At 42.3% G+C, this 22,828-nt stretch overlaps 1 protein-coding gene across 1 annotated transcript in view; it reads right to left on the reverse strand.

Annotated features, from left to right (window-relative positions):
- Positions 1 to 22,828, reverse strand: part of dnah5l (dynein, axonemal, heavy chain 5 like) — a gene marked incomplete at both ends in the record, with an annotated part of 158,706 nt that overhangs the window by 62,747 nt on the left and 73,131 nt on the right. The window contains 9 exons of the mRNA XM_083777797.1: positions 8,711 to 8,832; positions 10,150 to 10,304; positions 11,907 to 12,017; positions 12,099 to 12,230; positions 12,993 to 13,133; positions 13,438 to 13,503; positions 14,754 to 14,990; positions 21,243 to 21,335; positions 21,500 to 21,600. Of these exons, the coding sequence (XP_083633923.1) occupies positions 8,711 to 8,832; positions 10,150 to 10,304; positions 11,907 to 12,017; positions 12,099 to 12,230; positions 12,993 to 13,133; positions 13,438 to 13,503; positions 14,754 to 14,990; positions 21,243 to 21,335; positions 21,500 to 21,600 (1,158 nt within the window). The remainder of the gene's footprint in view (positions 1 to 8,710; positions 8,833 to 10,149; positions 10,305 to 11,906; positions 12,018 to 12,098; positions 12,231 to 12,992; positions 13,134 to 13,437; positions 13,504 to 14,753; positions 14,991 to 21,242; positions 21,336 to 21,499; positions 21,601 to 22,828) is intronic.

Here is a 22,828-nt window from a genome sequence, read left to right on the forward strand (position 1 = left end):
ATGGGAAACTGTACATTTGCCCCAATCCGTTCTATGCATTGTTTTGTGTAGAGCACATACTGCTCACAGTTCAGATCCATGGACATATTATTGTGAGCCTGTCCACTCGGGTTCACTGTTCGGTTCCACTTGATCCGGTGAGCTTCACTGGGACTGAGTCGGGCTTGGAGGTCAAATTGAAGTTTAAGGGCTTCAAGGCAGTAACGATGACGGCCTGCCTGTTTGAAGTACAGCATCTTAAACTTCCACAGGCGACAAATCCTCTCTCCATCGCCCTCCTTTATCGCATCTTGGAAGTCACGTTCAAGCAAAGCCATCTTCAGGAATGCAGAGTGATAATTCCACACACCATCTGTCTCTGTCATTGATGCAGCCCCCTGTGGCATTGTTGCTGTTGGTCTACCATGGCAGGTGAAATGATGGACCTTTTTTTCGTGTTCTGTCAGCTGTTTTGAGTCTTTGAATTCTGGATGGCTGCAGTCATCAAAGAGGCACCTGAAAATGACCTTAGGCTGAGGCTCAGTGTTCGCTTTAGAGTTTACCGTGATATTTTCATTCAAAATGTACTTTGACACAATGTTTGACATCTGACAATCAAACCACTTTTGATCTACAAAACTTGGTGGGCAGTTCTTTTTTGGAGAGTCAATTTGTGACTCCATGCCAAAGTGCTCCAGGGTAGCTGCCATGATTAAGGCATCAGTCACATCATGAATGAAAGTGTCATTTGCTCTGTAGTGCTCTCCAAGTGCTGACTTATTCACATCTTTCCTTTTAATTTTGTTACGAAGTTGGGACATTGTACCTATGTCAACGGCGGAAGATTGGTTGTAGAATAATTTGTATATGACGTCATTAAAATTCATACTGCAGTGGAAGTCAGCCACTGTTGTGATGATTCCAAGTATGGCTTTGTCCGAATTTTGCTTTGTTAGCTGATCTCCCGAAATTGTGACTCTGATGGGTTTCATGCTGGTTTGGCCGTACTTTTCTGATTTGACATAGGGCACGTATCTGTCATGGATGTACTTGATAGTGTCGATCATGTCCTCTGACTTCTTTTCATCTACATCTAGCAAACCCAATGGTATCGTTTTGGTTTTCTGGGACATGGTTGTGGAGTATATGTGTGGCAAATGCCAATTTAAATTGTCTTCATATTCAGCAAAGATGGGAAACAGACTGACCACCACTCGACCAACAAATTTTTCGAATTCCGTTTGGAGGTACTTGTTGTCCAGATCATTTGGAATTATTTCCTCAAATGGGATATCAAGGACTGACCTTTGAATGTCATCCGGAAGATGGGCTGCGCTGACTCTCTCTCGGCCGCCTAACAGTAGTAACCAGTGATAATCAAGTCTCTGATGAGACATTGTTATGGTGTGGGGTCGGACAGAACGATCCAGGTTGTCCATGGTTATTTGAAATGGTGTCAGTGAAGTGGCCTGCAGATGAAAGAGCATAACAATTAATAACTTATTTTAGGTTGACAACACATTTTCTGTTACAGTCCAATATTGTTTTATACTGTCTCCAAAAACCAATGAATACATTAATGTAATATCAAAGCCATACCTGTATATCAGCGCCTGGCAACATACTTTGACTGAGGTACGGGTGGGTCTATCCTCTTGTTCAGAGTCTTCTGAATCCTCAACATCAACCCATTCATCTTCTTCTGGCCTCTCATCAATGCAATCCTGTTCTACATTGCTTCCCTCACATGCTTTTTTCCATTCCAGGATCTCTTTGTCAAACGTTCCACCCATCTCTTTTAGTTTCTGCAAAGTCAGTTTGTACGAGACACAAATGCCTTGTGTCCGAAAACGGTGAAAGCAACGTTTTGTCGCTCCTGCATGCCTTAATAACAGTGAGTTGCGGAACATGGGTGCACACATACTCCGTGAACGAGCATTAAGCATCATTGCTCCAGCCATAGTTGCAATCCGTTTTTTTGTTTTAGCCTCAGTAGTGTCAGTTGTGGTGGGCTCTTTTAGTGATTTTGAAGTAGCACTTTCGATGAACTTAATTAATGTTGGCGCACTTGTCCTCCATTCCTTAACTAAGTCCTCCCAATGGAAGTTCTTGAGGGACTGTAGGGAAGTTTTACGTAATATGGAGCCAAATGCAGTACGTGTGATGGCAGCACACTCTTTTTTTAAGAGATTCATCACCTCTGAAATGACCAACTCACGAAGTGCAGGTACTGCCATCAGGTCATTTGGCAGGCATTTGAAATGTCCCTCTGCCGCATGGTGTGCTATCCTCTGATGTGCCCCCATCTTATTAACCTTCCAGTCCTTCCTCATTCTGCGATATCGTCGCATGACAATAGGTGTGGTTGGAGGTGCCACAGGAGAGATGTCCATCTGTGTATTACACACTAAAGTCAGCAAACATTTACAAAAGTAACACAGGCAGTATTTAAAATAATCATGATACAGTGTAAATACATTAGTTTAGAAAAAAGAATACATACAGACTCTGGGGATGTGAGCAGAGTGGTAGCAGGCTGTGGTTGTGAAGCAGTAGGTGTCCTTTCTGAAAGGCCCCCAGCATCACCCTAATGGAAAAAATATATGATAGTAGACCAAATAAAAAAACATCATATCCACACAGTATATAACAATCGAGCACACTCCTAATGGAAAAATAATGCTATTCAAGATGTTATTGAATATATTTGAATTATTTTTTGCTTACATTGTATTGCACTTGAACAATTCTCACCTTTTTCTGCCCAATTGCTGAAGTTGGAGGTGCAGCAGAAGAGGATGATGATGCCTTTGCTAAAAGCCTCCTAGGAACGATCTAAGGGCACAAAAACATAGTGGCCAAAATCAAAAACATCATATCCACCCAGTTTGTCTTCAATTGACAATCCCCCAGGTTTATAATGGAGGGATTACGGAAATAACACTAGATAAGATTACATTAAGACTACATTAACATGTAGTGCATATATTAAAATTTGTATCACGCACATTGCATTCAACAATTCTTACCTTTTTCCATCTGACTACAGCAGGTGAGTGAGGTACAGAGACAATCGCCGTCTGTGCATTAAACACAAAAGTGTAATCCGATTTATATACTTAAAATATACAGTACAATGACATTACATCTATGTTACATTTAGGTTAAATACAAACCTGATCAGACTCTGTGAATGTCAGTGGAGTGGTATCTTCTGTTTCTTGTAGCCTTACATCAGGCGCTGGGGCTGATGCAGTAGATGCATTTGCTATAAGGATAGCATCCTAATAGAACAAAAACATATCACACATACATACAATACAAAATCTCTCCAAATACAAATCGAGTTAAATAAAATTGATATGCCTCAATGGTGGCACAAATGTAATAAATGGTTTCTTACCATGCCCAAAACATGAAAGGTGCACAAACACAGAGAACGTCATGTGTGATGTGGTGAAAACGTGGCAGGGGAATTCATGTGCCACTGCAATTTATCAAGACAAACGTTTACCTTTGTAGGAAACAACATCTCGGGAGCCTCTGAGCTTTTGTGCAGTCCAGAAACTGGTCTGTCAATAGCCTTCTGAAATGACATATTATGAAATATAACCACAAAGACATAATTTATTTTTAATAATTCAATCGTATTAGTAGTTTATTTTTCATGCTATTAATCAAATACCATACAGTGGCAATCTATTCTCTACACAGGAAAAAGACAAACCTGAGAAGACTCTGTGACTGTCGTGTCCCGTTGCTCCACAGCAGGCGAGGGGCCTGATGCAGTAGGTGCCTTTGTTAGAATTCTCCCAGAAACAGCCTAATAGGAGAGGGGGCAAAAGAATACACACACACACACACACACACACACACACACACACACACACACACACACACACACACACACACACACACACACACACACACACACACACACACACACACACACACACACACACACACACACACACACACACACACACACACACACACACACACACACACACACACACACACACACACACAATTCTCAACAACTATGCAAATAAAGACTAAAAGTGGTTTTTAGGAAAGAGAAGGGAAAACGTGGCGGAGAATTCATGTCAGTGTCACATGAATTCTCTGCCACGTTTTCCCAAATCACATTATGTTGACATTTTATATATGTACAGCGCTTTGGATAAAGGTGACAAACCTTTACTGTTCTCGGAGACCACATCACTGGAATTTTTGAGCTTGTCTGCACTCCAGAAACTGGTCTGACGTCAGCTTTCTGAAATGTTGTAAAAAATAAAAACAAAACAAAATAAAATTTGTTTTGTTTTGTAATTGCTTGCTGTAAAGCACAATACGGTGTACGACTCTAAGAGGAAAAAAGCAAACCTTGACAGACAGTGGGACAGTGACTGGAGTGCTAACTTCCGGTTGCATTAGAGCTGGCGAGGAGGATGCTGTAGAAGTCTTGGCTGAAAGGCCCCTAGCAGCTTTCTAATAGAACAAAAATATGATATTACACATACAATAAAAAATCTCTCCAAATACAAATACAGTAATATATTCGATATGGCTCAATGGTGGCACAACGCACACACACACACACACACACACACACACACACACACACACACACACACACACACACACACACACACAATAACAATTCTCACCATCTATATAAAGACTGTAAGTGGTTGTTACTCAATGTGCTTCTATGGTGGCTCGGATAGAAGTGTGTATAACACCAAGAGGTACGCAAACACAGTGACAGAGAACATGTGATTTGGGAAAACGTGGCAGAGAATTCATGTCAGTGGCACATGAATTCTCTGCCGCGTTTTCCCAAATTGCATGATGTTGACATGTAAAGCGCTTTGGATAAAGGTGACAAACCTTTACTGTTCTCGGAGACCACATCACTGGAATTCTTGAGCTTGTCTGCACTCCAGGTCTGATGTCAGCTTTCTAATAGAACAAAAATATGATATTACACATACAATAAAAAATCTGTCCAAATACAAATACAGTAATATATTCAATATGGCTCAATGGTGACACACACACACACACACACACACACACACACACACACACACACACACACACACACACACACACACACACACACACACACACACACACACACACACACACACACACACACACACACACACACAAATTGTTACTCAATGTGTCTATGGTGGCAATGTAATAAGTGGTTGCTTACCAACATCAAAGGTACCCAAACACAGACAACATCACGTGATTTGGGGAAATGTGGCAGAGAAATCATGTGCCACTGCATTTTATCAAGACAAACCTTTACTTTTGGAGGAGACCACATCACTGGAATATCTGAGCCTCTTTGCACTCCAGAAACTGCTTTCTGAAATTTGAAAACAATATTAAAACATGAACAAAACAGAAAATACTTTTATGTGACAGACTTTTGTTTTAGCTTACTTTGAAACACAATGCAGATGCCAACTCTATACAGTGAAAATTCAAACCTGGGCAGACTCTGTGGATGTCGTCAGTGGAGTGATAACCTTTTCAATGTCCTGTTCTATTACAGCAGATGAGGGGGCTGCTGGAGGGTCAACAGGTGTTGCTAAAATTCGCCGAGTTTCCTGAAATAATAAAAATACATAAAAATATGTGGCACGAGGAGCAGCAGGTGAAGCAGGAGCAGTCTGCAGTGAATACACCGGTAGAACACTTTAAAAAAATTCGATGACAGCCACCCTAGTGCATGATGAACTAATGCTATTCTCGATATTCAATATATTGAATTTAATTTGTCACTTACTTTCAATTTCCTCCAATTTCTCAGCGGAAAAATAGTAGGACCCGGAGCAGGCGGAGAGGTAGTATTGGGAATGTCAATCTCCATCTGTACATTAAGTACAACAGTAGAATAACATGTAGAACACAGCACATACATTACACCATGATGTTACATTATGGAAAATTACTAACCTGGACACCCTCTGTCGTGTCTTGTTGCATTACAGAAGACGAGGCTGATGCACTAGCGCCCTAATAGAACATAAATAACAATAAACAATAATAGTTATAGCAAAAGCAGAGGATTTAACATCAGTTTCCCAATCTACAAAAATAATAAATAAAACAACAGTGTAAGTAATTAATGTTATTTGTACAGAAATTGATGTTGTGCATTGTCTAAATTAGAAAAACAAATCATAGTGGCATTTGTTGTTTGACTCTCTGTTTCTGTGCATTCTTTTTATAGAAGTCAAGACATCAGTTTCATTCACAACTGCATGACTGCATAAAATAAACTATAACTTTTATATAGAATGACAACTTTCTATCCAGGTCCATTGGTCTTGCCCACTTCCATAAATGTTTTCATTCTTTAAACATAATATACACTGAAGGACTTTTTATGGTAAATTGTAATTCTGTTTATTTTAATGTAATCTAGAGTGAATGCACGGTTGTTATGCTTTAATGTATTTATTTTGTGATATCTGTAATGTTGTTCTTATTTCAATTTCTGTATGTATATTATTCTGTGAGGACCCCAGGAAGAATAGCTGTTGCCAGGTGTAACAGCTAATGGGGAATGGGGATCCTAAATAAACTAAACTAAACTAAATACACATAAAAACAAACATCAGAAATTAAGAATATAATATAAAATGCAAAAAGAACATACTCTCGTTTTCAAAACGCTAAAGAATGTGGAAGTAAAGTTAAAGAGAGAGAGAGAGAGAGAGAGAGAGAGAGAGAGAGAGAATGGGGGAGGGGACCCTCCCAAAAATAACAGTAATGGATCGTATATTATAGCCATACCAGATCACCTCTGGAATTTTCTGTACCTTGTTGTTATTGTATTGCATTAACTGTCGACATGTGTATGTTGTAGGCCTATCAATGTTTTCTTTACTTTTTTTCATTGACCAACGTACCCCCTTCTTCCTTTTTTTTGTAAAATGTAAATAACACGTACGATGTAAATTATGCACAAAACATTTCACACAATGTCACCCATGTTTTCAATTATGTAAACCTTGATGTTACAAATCTGATTCTGATGTAGGCCTATCATTTGTGAGCAATATGAAATAAAAACTGAAAATGAGAAAAAGGGGAAAAAGTTGGCCTATAGCCTATTAAATCAATTTGGTCATGATTGGGATTTTAGAAAGTCATAGGCTATGGCATTTAAATGTAGTACACAGTATTTTATAATGTTTCCAATTATGCCTATAATGTCCAAGCTTAATGCATTAATATGACATTATACACGCAGTTTAAAGTAGTAGTTACATTACCGTTAATTCAACCTCCAAGGGCGAATCTTCTCCAAAAAGTTCTTGTGGTGAACGAACCAATTCCTTTCCGCATCTTTTCCGTCTTGTTGGGTCTCCTTTGACATTTTTGGTCGGGGTTTTTTGCGATGCCATTTCTATATCTTTTCTTTAGAGGTAAATCTTAGAGTATACTCTAAGAGGTAAATAGATCGACAACAGGAGGACCCGCATATAACCTGTAAGTAACTCAATTACTTGCGCATGAGTGACTCTCTCTCGTAGCCGATGAGAATAGAATTTCCTCGTGGGATAGCAAACTAAACAAAACGTATAACAAAGGGATAGCAAAGACGCTAAATAATCTCTAAAAAGCACACTCACATTTATATTTATTTTGTATTTTAAAATTCAGCTAAACTAAACTACGCCGCATCAGAAGCATATTAATTGGTAGGAACTAGAATTATGATCGCGGGGAAGGGGGAATTATTTTGGGTACTTCCTGTTTGGGAAGCCTGTCATCCTGTTTGTTGTAGGCAAACCATTGCCTACAACATGACGTAACCATATCATCCGGCTCCAGCCCGGATCATACGGACTTTTGGAACAGAGACCAGGCTTTCCTCAGAGGCGGTGGAAAGCCTGGTGAGGCGAGGTTAGAAAACAGCGGACGACACGTCACCAAATTTAGAGCGACGCCCCTCTGTATTGTAGTTTCACTCCCACTCCGTACCGAGGCTACAACGTCAGCTAAGGAGTCCGCTTCAAAATGGTGCTCACCACTGCACTACCTGGCTCCCTCCAACCACCTGACCTCCTCGAGCCCCATGTGTGTCCCGTCCCGTTCCCTCAGGTCCGCAGTGACGCTTGACACTTAGGGCTCCATTTTCGTCACTGCTAAACCCTTTGGGCTGCATTTTGTCTAACTTGAGTAAACTGAAGACCTGGAGGCGTGGACAATGCTCTTTGGCCACTCAGAATAGCCAAATGGCATTGATCACGCCTCCAGGTCTTTAGTTTACTCAAGTTAGGGAATAAGACCTGGTACTTAAGACACGCAAAATACAGCCCTCAATCCCTAAACTTCTTTGCCTTTTTTTTTTACTATTTTGAAAGACATTTTAGTTCAACTAGCCAATCTACATTGACACATTGTGAGCTTGTAGACTGGCCATTTTAACTATTCAAAAATGTTTTTGCAAAATGGTAAAAAAAAAAAGGCAAAGAAGTTTAGGGATAAGGGGTTTAGCAGTGACGGAAATGGAGCCCATAACACCCTAAACTTTCTTTTTAACTATTTTGAAAAAACATATTAAATTTGTTAGAAAAAGTATAAGGGGTTTAGCACTGACAAAAATAGGGCTCTTGGTTTGGCAATGTATAATGTTTTCTCATGCCAAGACAGCCGTTTTAAATTGAAATTAATTGAATTGAACTGTCAGTCAGACCTAGGAAAGCCTCCTCTTTGATGTGGTTGTCGGTGAACAGGAAGGTGACTCCTTTGCCCTGCTGTCCCGTCTGACGATACAAACTCCTCAGGTCCTCCAACAGGTTGCTGCTGTTGTATGTCCTGTCGAGACAAGCACACACACACACACACACACACACACACACACACACACACACACAAATATGTGACTACTTTTATTAGAACAACTGTCGTTGTGGATTTTTTTTTTTCATATGAAAGCAGGGAATCATAGCAAAATAATGATGTATTGGTTAATTAGATTGAGTGAATCTTGCAACTGCAGCTCATGGAACTGAAGTAAAAGTTAAAACTCTTGTAGAAAAAAACTCCATTTGCATGGCTTTGGCTATCATTCCGAGATAGATAGTAGGCCTACTACAGGACATTGAAAAAGGAAGGGATGTCCGCACACTGAGTTGTAGCTCCCAGGAAGATGATTTATTGTTACAACGTTTCGACCTCATGTTATTGGGGCCATGACACGTGAACGAATGTTTCATACGTGAACGCGCACAAACGGCACAATGATAGTCAACGGCAGCGCGTTCATGTGTTTGGGGCAAATCCATCCCAGAATGCACTCTGTTCCTACACGGAAGGAGGAGTGAAATCGCCTCATGCGCTTTTGAGCAACTTAATGCAAGTGGATGGGAGGAGGAATCCGGACAAACACCAAGCATAAACATGACAGTTTTAACATAATTGTTTATACATCTTTCTTTGTGATTTACATTAGACACAAGCCTATTTAGACGCAATTTTATTGAAATAATTTGAAAAATGACATGATCGGCTCCGATTTCCGATCACCCAATCCGAGTAGTATAGTAGTATTTGAGAAATTGGTCCTCACAAGGTAAAAATTGGCGCGTCATTGAAATAGATTTGGGGAGTTAGGTTTACAATTGAGTACTATAGACGAATAACAGTTTAAGTCCAAGTTTTATTCTGACCCCTCCACAGAAAGGCCTAGTTGCCCTGACCCCTAATCCATCATAAATACATTATGGATAATTAGTGTGGACTTAAACTGTTATTCGTCTAGTAAAAGGTTGAGGTTATAGGGTTATAGTCATATCAAGGTTTAGGGGTTGGAGGTTATCGTTATGATGACTGACTGAATTATATTAGTTGTGCACACACTGGTGTGGTGCTCTGAAAAAGCAGATCTAGGCCTACCAGCAAACAATGCATCGTTAGAAAATGGCAAAAAACAAAGCTGTAAAAATGGCATTCATAAAATCTCTATCCTAAAATGTTGATGTCCTAAGTATAGTCAAGCCAACTCAAATATGCTTTATTCATATAGCACATAAAAAATAAAAAAATAAAACAGCAGACAGAAATTGACCCAAAGTGCATTCCAGTCAGTCATAGTCATTTGTGTGCGTGCGTGCGTGCACTGCATGCGCGTACCTGGTCAGTGTGATCTGGAAGGTCTGGTATCCGGCGATGAATGAAGCTAGCGTTGTCAGACTCCGTTTCCCAGAACCCCCCACTCCCACCAGCAGGGCGTTTCCCTGAGGCGTGCGCAGGATCCGGGAGATTCTCATCAGGTGTGTCATGGCGTCCTGGTGTTGGAAAGGACACCATTTTGATTCAGTTCTGCTCACACTTTAATGGTAGGCTATAGCCTGTTTACTCCCCCCTTGAAAACATGTAATGACACTTTAATGGTATAGCCTGTTTACTCCCCCCTTGAATACATTTAATTACACTTTAATGGTATAGCCTGTTTACTCCCCCCTTGAAAACATTTAATGGTATAGCCTGTTTACTCCCCCCTTGAAAACATTTAATGGTATAGCCTGTTTACTCCCCCCTTGAAAACATTTAATTACACTTTAATGGTATAGCCTGTTTTCTCCCCCCTTGAAAACATTTCAGGAATGAAACGTTATTTTAAATGTTATTTTAACATCTGCTCGGGCTTGAAAAAAGTTTAAAAAAGACAAAACACGGACGTGTCACGCATTAGAACAAAATTCATTGAACTGAACTTTTGTCCATCACAATTTTTTTCTCACTTTCCAGATGGGAAGATACCAGGGGGGCAGTCAGCCAGATATTTCGTGAAGCCTCATTTGAAATCGGTAGTTCATTATAATGGCCTGTTGTGGCGCTGGACTGGACCCAAAAAGCCCCATAGCTCCATAGAGGCCCATGTATTTTGGCCCAACTTCACCTAGACTGTATTACCTTAATAAACATGGTCATGAATACTTTCTTCTTCCAGTCACTAGTTTAAAGTCTCATTTCTAATGTCATAATATTATTTTTGGAAAATTATGGTCCCATTAATTAAAAAAATGACCATAAAGAAAAAAAAACATCGCGTATGTTCTGAGGGGCGTGGCTACCGTTACAGTCTATGATCGGGATTCCCCTCCCACTCGAGTCAAAATAAAAACCAACGGAGAAGAAGGGGGGAAGTCCCGCCTCGTTGTCTGGGCAGCCAATGGCCAGCTGGTACAAAACTGAGCCAGCCAATGGCCAGCTGGTACCAAACGGATCTAGAAAGATGGCGACTTACAGTGCAGGAATAACAGGCTTCATTTTACGTCCATGTTAGACCCGGCGAACGCTTTGTCCATATTTTTTACAGTCTATGGAAGATACCTGCGTGCGTGCGCGCCTGTGTGTGTGTTTCCCTACTCGTAGATGAAACTGTCCTTGTTCATAGTATTAACCTAATTGATGACTGTGCGACGCATTGTGACCTTGTAGGTTGCCATTTTCAAATGGCTGAAATATAAATAGGGCTGAAGTGTTGTAATGTATGTTTTGAAAATAAGAATCAAAATCTACAATGTAACTATATAGTAAGTAAGTTATTAATGATATAATAAAATATAAAGTCAGAACGAAAATACATTGCATGGATGCAACTGGGACGTATCCTCAGTGATGTATCCCAAGGTCATCGGGGGTTTCGGGTCTCGCGAGCATCATACCCCTCACTCAGGCGACCCAGCCGGGGTGATCAAGTCCAGACTTACGTCCCAGTAGCTAGGGAAAGACCAGGGCCACACAATCCGTTGGAACCACTCCGGAACTAGTATGCCGGGACTGAGAGGTACAATTCTGGCACAATAGTTGCCTCTGAAATGTAGTGAGGTAGAACTCGGGTTCTGTAGCATACGATTGGTTCTTAGAACTGATCTATACAGTACCTTAAAAAAGACCAGGTCCATGGCTCCGCCCCTCACAGCTTCATTATACTGCTGCTGGAACTCTGACAGACGCGCAGACAGAGAATCCAGCGACGTGACTGGCTCATACACCTGTCACTCAAAGGGCAGACAGATTAGATGAATTAGAGTAGATTAGGACGGACAGACAGACAGACAGACAGACAGACAGACCTTGGGCGCTTCCAGCTCTGCGTCATCAGGCTCCGCCCCTGACGCCTCGGGAACCGCGGCCAGGAAGTCAACAAAGTAACTGTTCCACTGAGCGTGCTCGGTCAGCGACGGACCATGATCCTCTGCTGTGATCTGGAGAGTGTATAGAAACATGTTGACGTCTCACACTATAGTTTACGCAAACACGCACACACGCGCTTTTAGGTCCAGTCCCATTTTAAGTGCTGGTACGCGGGGCTCGCATGTGCGCGTGAACGCGCTATACAAGCACACACAATGAGCTACATACAGGTGTTGATACTAATAAAGGCTCTGTTCCATTTAGTGTGCATTGGTTCTCATAATCTTTTTAAGAACCCCTATATCTCTGAGAGTGTATACAAATGGAAACACATTGACCCCGTAAGGTACAGGCGTTTAACTCTCTGAGTGAATGGAACAGAGCCTTCATTAGTATCGGTAACACCTGAGGGAAGGAAATAGGGAAGGGGCCCATGAAGTTCTTTCCAAAATGGTGTGCATAGAGCCCATTAAATTAACACAAAGACGTCGCCATGTCTACACCATAGAGTATAAAGAAGGATAGAGACTGAACTGGCGCGAAGCTCCGTCCCCTCCGCTATTCATGTCAGTGGAAGTTGCTCAGTGGCGTTTTGAAGCACCCGGAAGGACCGTCTCAGAACGTCTACTTCCGCATCGGACCACCAAATGTTGGTGGTCAAATGCGGAAGCGCAACCGAGCGCTCAATGTTAAAGCCCCCAGCTGCACGGGGTTTCCTCGTCATGAATACACGGGTCCGCCTGCAGTCCTTCCTCTTACCACTAGGGCCCAGCGCTTCAACGTTGGAGCGCCTCACTGGCCCCTTGGTCTACACAGTGCGCACACACACATACCTTCTCCAGCATGGCAGTGAATGTGTGCGTGTCCGTGTCATCCGTGAAGCGGTCAGCGATGACTCTCTTACACTCATGATGGAACAGACCGGAGAGAACCTCCCGACTCACACACACCTCTGAAGTGACGGTCAGAACACCCTGCAGTGGCGCGCACACACACACACACACACACACACACACACACACACACACACACACACACACACACAATTTTTTCATACATATAGCAAAAAGAGCCAATCTCGATCTGCAACTCCATTCTCTGGCTATTTTCACTTATTTTATGACTCCACTTTCAGGTGAAGTTGCGGTTAGAATGGAAACGTAAGTAGAAAACTGCCACTAGTGCACATACCGAATAGAATAAAGGCTATTCATGCCATTGTGTTATGAGAGCAGATTGACTGACTAAAGCTCATCGTTGTTATTATCAGTCTTATACCTGCCAGATACGACTCAGGTCCCTGAGGTTGAAAATGTAGTGGAACTTAGCTGGAGATGGCAACATCTATGAGAGAGAGCGAGAGAGAGAGAGAGAGAGAGAGAGAGAGAGAGAGAGAGAGAGAGATAGAGAGAGAGAAATAATAGTTAAGATACATAATGAATTGCATTTTTATATAGCGCTCAAAACGCTTTACAATGGTCCATTCGTTTATACCGTTTATATCGGGAGGTGAAGCGGCGAACAGTCGACGCCAGCGTCCTCACTTCCACACCGACGGTGGCGAGCTTACACCGACCGTAGTGTTCAGTGTCTTGCCCAAAGGACACTTCGACATGTGGACAGGAGGAGGAGCCGGGATTCGAACCGCCGACCCAGCGATCATTGGACGACCTGCTCTACCTCCTGAGCCACAGCCGCCCTACCCCTACATGTTATCATGTTAAGGGTTACTTTCATTGTCTTGATATTGGACACTTGAAATGATTACAAATTATTACTATAACAGTTATTCTATAATGGGTGTATTATGAGGGCACTACCTCTAAATAAGACAACCACATGTTTCCCATTTTCAATCAACAGTACATTCATTGTGTAATATATATCATACAGTTGTGTGTAATGTTGTGTACAGTAGATGCGTAATTAACCCATTTTGGGCAGGAACCCCTTTTGGTGTTTTAAACATTATGTTATAATTTAGCTATTGAAAAATAGCAGATATACAAGCTCATAGCGTGCCACCGAGTGGCGCGCTATGAGCTTGTAGGTCTGCTATTTTTTTTAAATCGTGAAAATGTTTTTCTTCTCAAATCTTTGCTTCTGAGGGGTTCCTGAAACATGTTTTCAGATTGGGGTCAGTGGCCAAATCATCATCATCATACTATCATCATCATCATACTATAATTCTAACAATGTCTGAGTGTGTGTGTGTGTGTGTGTGTGTGTCTGTCAGAAACAGTACCGTAACTCCTTACTGCCTGCACAAATCAGTCCCACTTTTCACACAGGCATTGACCATATGAATATGGAGGGCGTAACGAAGCCCTTTTTTTTTCGATTTGACACATTAATGATTATTTATTTATTTGTCAATTACAAACGCACCCGGGCGCAGTACCCTTCACGGCCACAAGGGGGGGGGGGGGGGGGCAAATATCTCACAACGGGTAAGGACTAGTACATATAATTTTGGGGGTCCTTGACATGAAATATTGAGAACCACTGACATGAGGTATTTCAGAAAACTGTCAGAATTCAGAAGACATTTTTTAAATGTCGACGTCAGGCCTAAATGGGTTAACGGTATACACCTTGGCCTTGATGGCTTGCCAGACTCGCCGGGTGGTCGGCACCAGGGCCGCGGCCAGCTGGCACACCCCGGGAGAGAAGCCTCTCTCGGGGCAGAAGTAGCCCTGCGCCAGGGTGCAGAAGATCCTATCGATGGAGGAGTCGGAGGGCAGGGCGCAGTTGAAGACGGAGAACTGCCTCTTCAGCCTCTGGGGGATGTCGTTCCGCCCTCCTCCCGGGTGGATCATCGCTGCCACCAACTGGTGCAAGAGCAGAGTTCACACAATCAACACGTTTTCTATTCCAGGCCTATACATGATGCTGATCATATTGTGCATACAAAAAGGTAGGCCTACATTGTAAAAAATAACTAATCACACCCGTGTGAATCGAGTGGTACAACTCCCCTCTCTCTCTCTCTCTCTCATTAGCGGGCAACAGTGTAGCACTGTCTCTCTCTCTCCGTTTCTGGCAAACAGCACCCCATACTGGTACTCATTATACTGGTCCTCATTAATGAACGTTGGGTGGGTGAACACACGGACACACGGACACGGACATTGCTGTTCCTTGGAGTGGTTGCACCACTCAAAAAAAAGAAAAAAAACATAATTGAGGCTATTATTCTTTTTTTCTTTTCTTTTTTTTCGGTTATATGAAAATTACACCTGTGTCAACTGAGCGGTGCAACTATACATGCATTTATAGTTACTGTACTGTACTGTACTGTACTGTACTGTACTGTACTGTACTGTACTGCCAACATAACGTCAGGAGGAGGAGGAAACCTACACAACACGGCTTGTCTTGCTCTGACATTTATTTCAGACATGCTAGTATGCGAAGAGCTAAATTTGGATAAAAACTCAGTTTGGACGACAACTCCTCTGGGGAGTTCTCCTCTGGGGAAGCTGGAGGTTGCACGATGACAGGCTCTCAGTCAAATCTGGTCACATATATTCAAAGAATATTTGAATCCAGAATTTCCGTACTGACAGCACTACTTGGTAGTCACGGCTGCCAGTTCCCACCTGATGTTGTGTGGGAGTTCTGATTGGTTCAGACCTTTCTTAATAACTATTAGCTTGCAGAGCGTCTTAAGACTAGGACTCAAGTCAAATATGAACTGTACATCCAGCATATAAGATATAGTGTTATCTCCTTTCCTTCCTCCAGAGAGGATGATACGATCTCCCACAACACAGCAGTACATATTACGCATTGGACACGGTCCTTTCCCCTTGGGCTTAACTCTCTTCCAGGAGAAGGTCTCTGGACTGAATTTCCACACATCATTGAAGGTCTGGTTACCGTTCCAGCCACCAAATAAGTACAGCTCTCCATTGTAGGTAAAGGCTGAATGTGCACCACATTGTTCTGGTCGAGGTTGTGCATAAGTTGTGATCAGCCACTCGTTGGTCTCTGTGTCATACACTCTGATGTTGTTGTAGACCCGAAATACAAACATCTTTGTCCCGATGATGGTGGCAGAGTGACTCCATGAACGAGGCGGTTGAGTGTTAATTAAAGACCAGACCATTGTGCTGGTGTCCAACTTGTACATGTCATTAGTGTATCGAGTCAGCTTGGTGGATCCTCAAACAGGCTGAGTGGTTGCTCCTTGCCTCTGGAACAGTCCCAGAAACCTGGGGTGTGAACCGTCTGTGGGCGTTGACATCAAATGCATGAAGTGCATTGTGGTACTTCCTGTTCCTTTTCCCTCCCCAGATGAAGACTATATCTTCTACCAGCACACTGTCCCACACAGCTATGTTTTCCTCTTCCAGTCGCCACTGGTGTCCACTTCTCCCCGCGCAAAGACACTGTGTTGAAGATGTGTACCTCAGTCTGACCAGTGTCACCAATCACAGCGTCCTCCAAAGTAATACACCTTTTGCTCCACTGAAACAGCAGCATAAGCCAATCCTCCTGGTGCTCCCTTTAGGTGGACCGTCCAGCTGGACATTTCTCTCACACCGTAGATCAAACTGGACATTGTCAAGTATTTCTCTGTAAACGTCTGTAAACGGCGTTTTGCTAAAATAGCATATTTAACGTCAGCTCAATCTCAGCCCAGTCAGTCTGACCCATAGTGCTGACACAGTATCTCCAAGTGGAAGTGTCTACAGGAAGGCGGGATTTGACGGTAAAAGTCGCGAAAATAGTTCACTTGAAGATTCATTTTTAAAGGCCCCGGTGGTCGTGATGACGACATCGTGATGTCGTTGCGTGATGATGTCACTACCCGGATTACCCAATGGCGTTGCTGCAGCGGACCGCCCCGCCGTTAATTTAAGCACTTCAACATCAGGAGTCAGGACATACAAGGTTTACACCCGACAGAAAATGAGGGGCATTCTTATCATCGTACATCATCATGCATCATCTCATACTGGCCAATCAGAATGCCTGTTTACGTCATATTTGACATTTGACCTAATTTCTCCCTTCATTGTCGATGGCAAATAAGATGACATAAATGTTCCCTTCATTGTCAATGGCATTTAATGTTTGTGCTGCGGACATTTTGTGGCGCCAAAAGCTTTATATAGGAGGGGCTATAGCGTAGTAGCGCCCCTCACAAATCACACCCGTGTGAAGTGAGGGGCACACTTATCATTATACATCATCAACATCATCTCATGAACATCTGGATTTATGTGATTGGTTGGTTACATTTACGTCATATTTGTCAGACATTTGACCTAATTTCCCCTTTCATTGTCGATGGCAAATATGAGACTTGTGTTAAAAGCTGCATAGGAGGAGTTAGCGACACTCAAAAAAATGATCACACTTGTGTGAAGTGAGGGGCGCTCTTATCATCATACATCACATTCCACCCAATCACAATTGGCGTCCTCACTTTTTATCCTCAATACATGCATTGGTGCCCAGCCAATCAAATCATCGCTATGGGGTGCTCAGCCAATCAAATCATCGCTATGGCGTGCTCAGCCAATCAAATCATCGCTATGGGGTAAACACAGACACACAAGCTGGGCATAGGAGGGGCTAGCCGCTAGCGCCTATCAAAAACAGCCAAGGTCAATCGATGCCTGCGTCATTATAGAATGATGCATAGATACCTTGCAGCATCCGTGTTTGTTTATATCAGGTTGCCATGGTTACCCAATAATTCCTGTGAAGGACATTGTGGAGCCGTGTGGAACTCCATATTTGGAAGGTCAGATTTCAGTCAGACTGGCTTAAAGGCTGATTACACAGAGTGTGAGGAGCATTAGTAAGAGAGAGGAGAGAGACCAGACCATAGAAAGATAAGCCCTTACAACTAAGTATGCTGTAATCACACCATAAACATTCCTGGATTGTAAAAGACAGACATCACTGGTTGAAGATACCCCAGAACCACTAGTTCAGAAACCTATTAAGAGACCAAACCTATCTATCAATAGTTTTGTTTTCTGAAATGGTTCGTCCGTTCAGGAATCATGGGTGGAAAGAAGAATATGAAGCAAAGACGGAGGCTGAAATCCAGACGATGATCCAGGAGAGACGAGTGGAGATTCAGGAGGTCAAACGCTCAGTAGAGGAAAGACGCAGACACAGTGATTGCAGATAGCGTGCAGGTCTTCACTGCTCTGACCAGCTGTATTGAGAGAAGCCAGGCTGAGCTCATCGACATGATCGAAGGGAAGATGATAACAACAGGGAAAAAGGCTGAAGGCTTCATCAAAGGTCTGAGAAATGAAATCACTCGGTTAGAGAAGAGAAGCTCTGAGCTGAAACAGCTCCACCCTCTCCAGAACTTCACATCCATCAACAGCCCTCCGCCCACCAAGGACTGGACAAAGGTCAATTTCCATCAGTCTTCAAATGTGCCTTGGACAGCTGTGGCTCAGCTGGAGAAGACACTCACTCGGTCTTGAAATGGAAAAACTTTGTGATGTTGAGCTGAGGAGGATTCAACAATACACGATGAATGTGACTCTGGACCCTGATACGGCACATCCCCACCTCAATCTGCATGGCAATGGAAAACAAGTGAGACATGGAAACGTACCGAAGAATCTCCCAAGTAACAAAGAGATATTCTCTCAGTGTGTCTGTCTTGGGAAAACAAAGCTTCTCCACAGGAAGGTTTTACTTTGAGGTTCAGGTTAAACGGAAGTCTGCGTGGTATCTAGGAGTGGCCAGAGAGTCCATCAAAAGGAAGGGACCAATCACATTTTCCCCTGACAAAGGTTACTGGATAATCGTGAGGAATGGATATGAGTACGGGGCTGCTGCTGAGCCTGTTGTTCTCTTCCCTGTAGGAGAGGAGCTCGAGAAAGTGGGAGTGTTTGTGGATTATGAGGAGGGTCTGGTCTCCTTTTATGATGCAGAGATCACCTGTACTCTTTCACTGGCTGCACCTTCACTGAGAAACTATATCCATTCTTCTGTCCCTGTCTTAATAATGGTGGTACAAACTCTGCCCCTCTGATCATCTCTCCTGTCAACATGGACGCTGAACTTGGTGGGTACGGAGGGAACAGGTCCCCTCCGACGTCAAAAAGAAGAAAGATATGACATTGCCCAGTCCAGTAAATTCATTTTGAAATAAATTATGCACATAGTCAATATACGCTGAGTATAAGTGCGTGAGTGAAACAAATACATTAAATAAAAAAGAGCATTTAAGTACAGTACGTGAGCCTGGCAGTACATGTCTTTGTTCGAATTAATTATATTAAACAGACAAGCCCAATAAGGTTCATTGACCCAAACTTTGAAAAATTTATCAGGATTTTCTTTATTTTTCCCCCATTTGCTACAACTGGCACCCCCAGGATGGCACACAGGCGACTGCCTATCCTATCCATTCCTTATAGGATGCTCATATCAAGTCATTTCCCACCTGTACGTGCCCGTCGCAGTCGCAATAGGGCTCCATTTCCGTCCATGCTAAACCTTATCCCTAAACTACGTTGCCTTTTTGAGTGGTGCAACCACTCCATTACACAGCTATGTGTGTCCCTGGGTTTTCCAAAGTACCCCCTCATCCTCGCTACACCGATAAGCATATACTTACTTTTTTTCCACCCTAAAACATGATCATCAGGTCTTATTGTTATATAAGGAGGTATAATATTTTCCAAAAAGTGTACAGTATTTGTTAAAATGTTGTTTGTATGTGGGCACGCCCACCAGTTCATTAAGTATGCCTGGTTTGCCTGGTGGGTGGTGATGGGTGGTGATCATAGACTGTAAAAAATGTGGACAAAGCGTTCGCCGGGTCTAACATGGACGTAAAATGAAGCCTGTTATTCCTGCACTGTAAATCGCCATCTTTCTAGATCCGTTTGGTACCAGCTGGCCATTGGCTGGCTCCGTTTTGGACCAGCTGGCCATTGGCTGCCCAGACAACGAGGCGGGACTTCCCCCCTTCTTCTCCGTTGGTTTTTATTTTGACTTGAGTGGGAGGGGAATCCCGATCATAGACTGTAACGGTAGCCACGCCCCTCAGAACATACGCAATGGTTTTTTTTCTTTATGGTCATTTTTTTAATTAATGGGACCATAATTTTCCAAAAAGAATATTATGACATTAGAAATGAGACTTTAAACTAGTGACTGGAAGAAGAAAGTATTCATGACCATGTTTATTAAGGTAATACAGTCTAGGTGAAGTTGGGCCAAAATACATGGGCCTCTATGGAGCTATGGGGCTTTTTGGGTCCAGTCCAGCGCCACAACAGGCCATTATATGAACTACCGATTTCAAATGAGGCTTCACGAAATATCTGGCTGACTGCCCCCCTGGTGGTGATCCACCTGAACTGAAGCCGCACCTACAGCTGTAGTTGTATGATAAAGGGGGAGGGGTTAGGGGAGGGGCTGATAGTGTGATCACTATATTACTGTTTATTTCATTGGCCCGTTTGACTGTCAAGGGTTCAGCCTCCAGGAAGAAACCCTAAATACAAAGTTAATACACCATTGCACAAAAAACGACTCCAGGGTGTCTAATGAAGTACTGTCACCTCATGGACACATGGACAACTGGAAAAATAAAAAAAATGGTGGCACTCCCTCTTTAAGATGCTATCTTAGAATAGATGTAGACCTATCTGACAGTGCAGAAACATAATTGGCTTCCTTGATGCATCAACGAGCTTCAACAATGATTATATGACGGAATATGATTAAGGATTACTGTGCTTATGGTAAGCTCACATACACTGCCATAATTCACTAGCCAAAATATATATATATAAAAATAAAAAATAAACACACACACACACCAGTGTGAAGTGAGGGGTGGTCTTACATCATCATACATCATCGCATTCCGGCACAATTTGAACTTGTAGAGTAAAATCAGTCATTACGACAGCATCAATACATTTTAGTTGACTAAATCAACTGTAGATTTAGTCGACTAAAATTAGACACACTAAACCATTCTAGATGACTAAAATGTGACTAAAACTAATCAAGAGACTATGACTAAAACTAAAATCAAAATTTACTTGTCAAAATGAACCCTGATGTGACGTCATCTTTACCTGTATGTCCACCACTGTGGTGAACTCCCCTGGACGATCCAAGCTATAGAACCCTCCCTGTTCCATCAGCTGACGCACAATCTCATTGGTTATCTGAGAGAGAGGGAACACATCTCATTGGTTATCAGAGAACGGGAACACATCTCATTGGTCATCTGAGAGAGAGCGGGAACACATCTCATTGGGTTATCTGAGAGAGAGGGAACAGCAAAATAGGAGAGAAAGTCATATCAAACAAACATGGAAGTGTGCGTTACCTGGTCTCCCCACTCGTTAATGACAGGCATGTTGATGTCATCAATAAACACGGTCATCTTACGTCCAGCTGGCGGCCCGTAGGTAGAACCCATCCTCTTGTCTGGAACATTGAACACAACCACACAGACTTCAGAAAGCGGTTTCGGATATTATCAGATGATTTCACCCATTTAGGACGCATATTATTATGTGTCAACCTTATAGCTTTTAACCACTTTAACCATTATTTTGAACTTTATCTGTTGAAAATAGCAGCGCATAGCTACGAGCATAATTTCGTTGCTGTCAGGAGGAAACCTCATAAGTCAAATTTTTTTGGTTTTTAGATTTTTTTTGGCATAAATCAGTGCTATTGAACACCCTTTACGTCTATGTGTTGTTTCGCAAATATTGAACCAATGGAATGTGGTAAAAAGTACATTGGACAAAACATCTTAACTCCATTGGACCCTCGAAATGTCTGCTAAAGCAACTAACTCCACCACCTCCCCCCCTCTCATAGAAGCAATTGGCAATATATAGAGTTACAACACCAACTTTGATGAGGCTGTATTGCTTTGTTTAAAAAACATAAGGTTTTCTTAATTTCCTGAAAAATGTATATTTTTCATTTCCTGACAAATGAACATTTTGGAGTTATGAGGTTTCCTCCCGACAGCAGAGATATATATACTCTTTCACAGTATTTAACTCAAATTTTCTGCTTCCCTGGAACAACATATTTTGAGATGGGGGTCTGCGGCCAAGTTTGAAAACCACTGATATAGAAACATTTCAGAAAACTGTCAGGATTTAGATGGCATTTGTAGAATCAGGTTCTCGGGTTGAAATGGGTTAATCTCCGTCAGCAAGACCATGCAATGGAGCCAGTATGAACATTTCCTACACGTTGACGTCGTTGTCAGCCACCGTCCGACGTCGCATTTGGCACGTCGTCTGACTACTAACCTTATTACTAACTATATACCCTAAATCTAACCCTAAGCTCATTCTTAACCGGCCATGTAAGTAAACATGAAGCCAAGTTGTCGTATACTGTATAGGTCAGTTTCACATTGTTTTCGCTTAAACCTGTATATAGGAGAGGCTAGCGCCCCTCAAAAAATATATAAATAGTTTAATTGATCGTTAAAATAAAGTTAATAGTCATTACTTTCAATTCTTTGCATGTCATCATAGTTAGCCCCTGCTATATTCAGCTATTAGTGTATATTTCCGTCCTATTAAATTACTATTGACAATGAATGGAGAATTTTATGTCATAGTGTCTGAGCAAATATAGTGTCTTTTTTACGTCATGATGGTGTACAGTACGATAAGAGTGCCCT

This window comes from Protomyctophum parallelum (assembly GCF_964188405.1).
Source record: "Protomyctophum parallelum genome assembly, chromosome: 12".
In the NCBI taxonomy this organism is placed as follows: domain Eukaryota; kingdom Metazoa; phylum Chordata; class Actinopteri; order Myctophiformes; family Myctophidae; genus Protomyctophum; species Protomyctophum parallelum.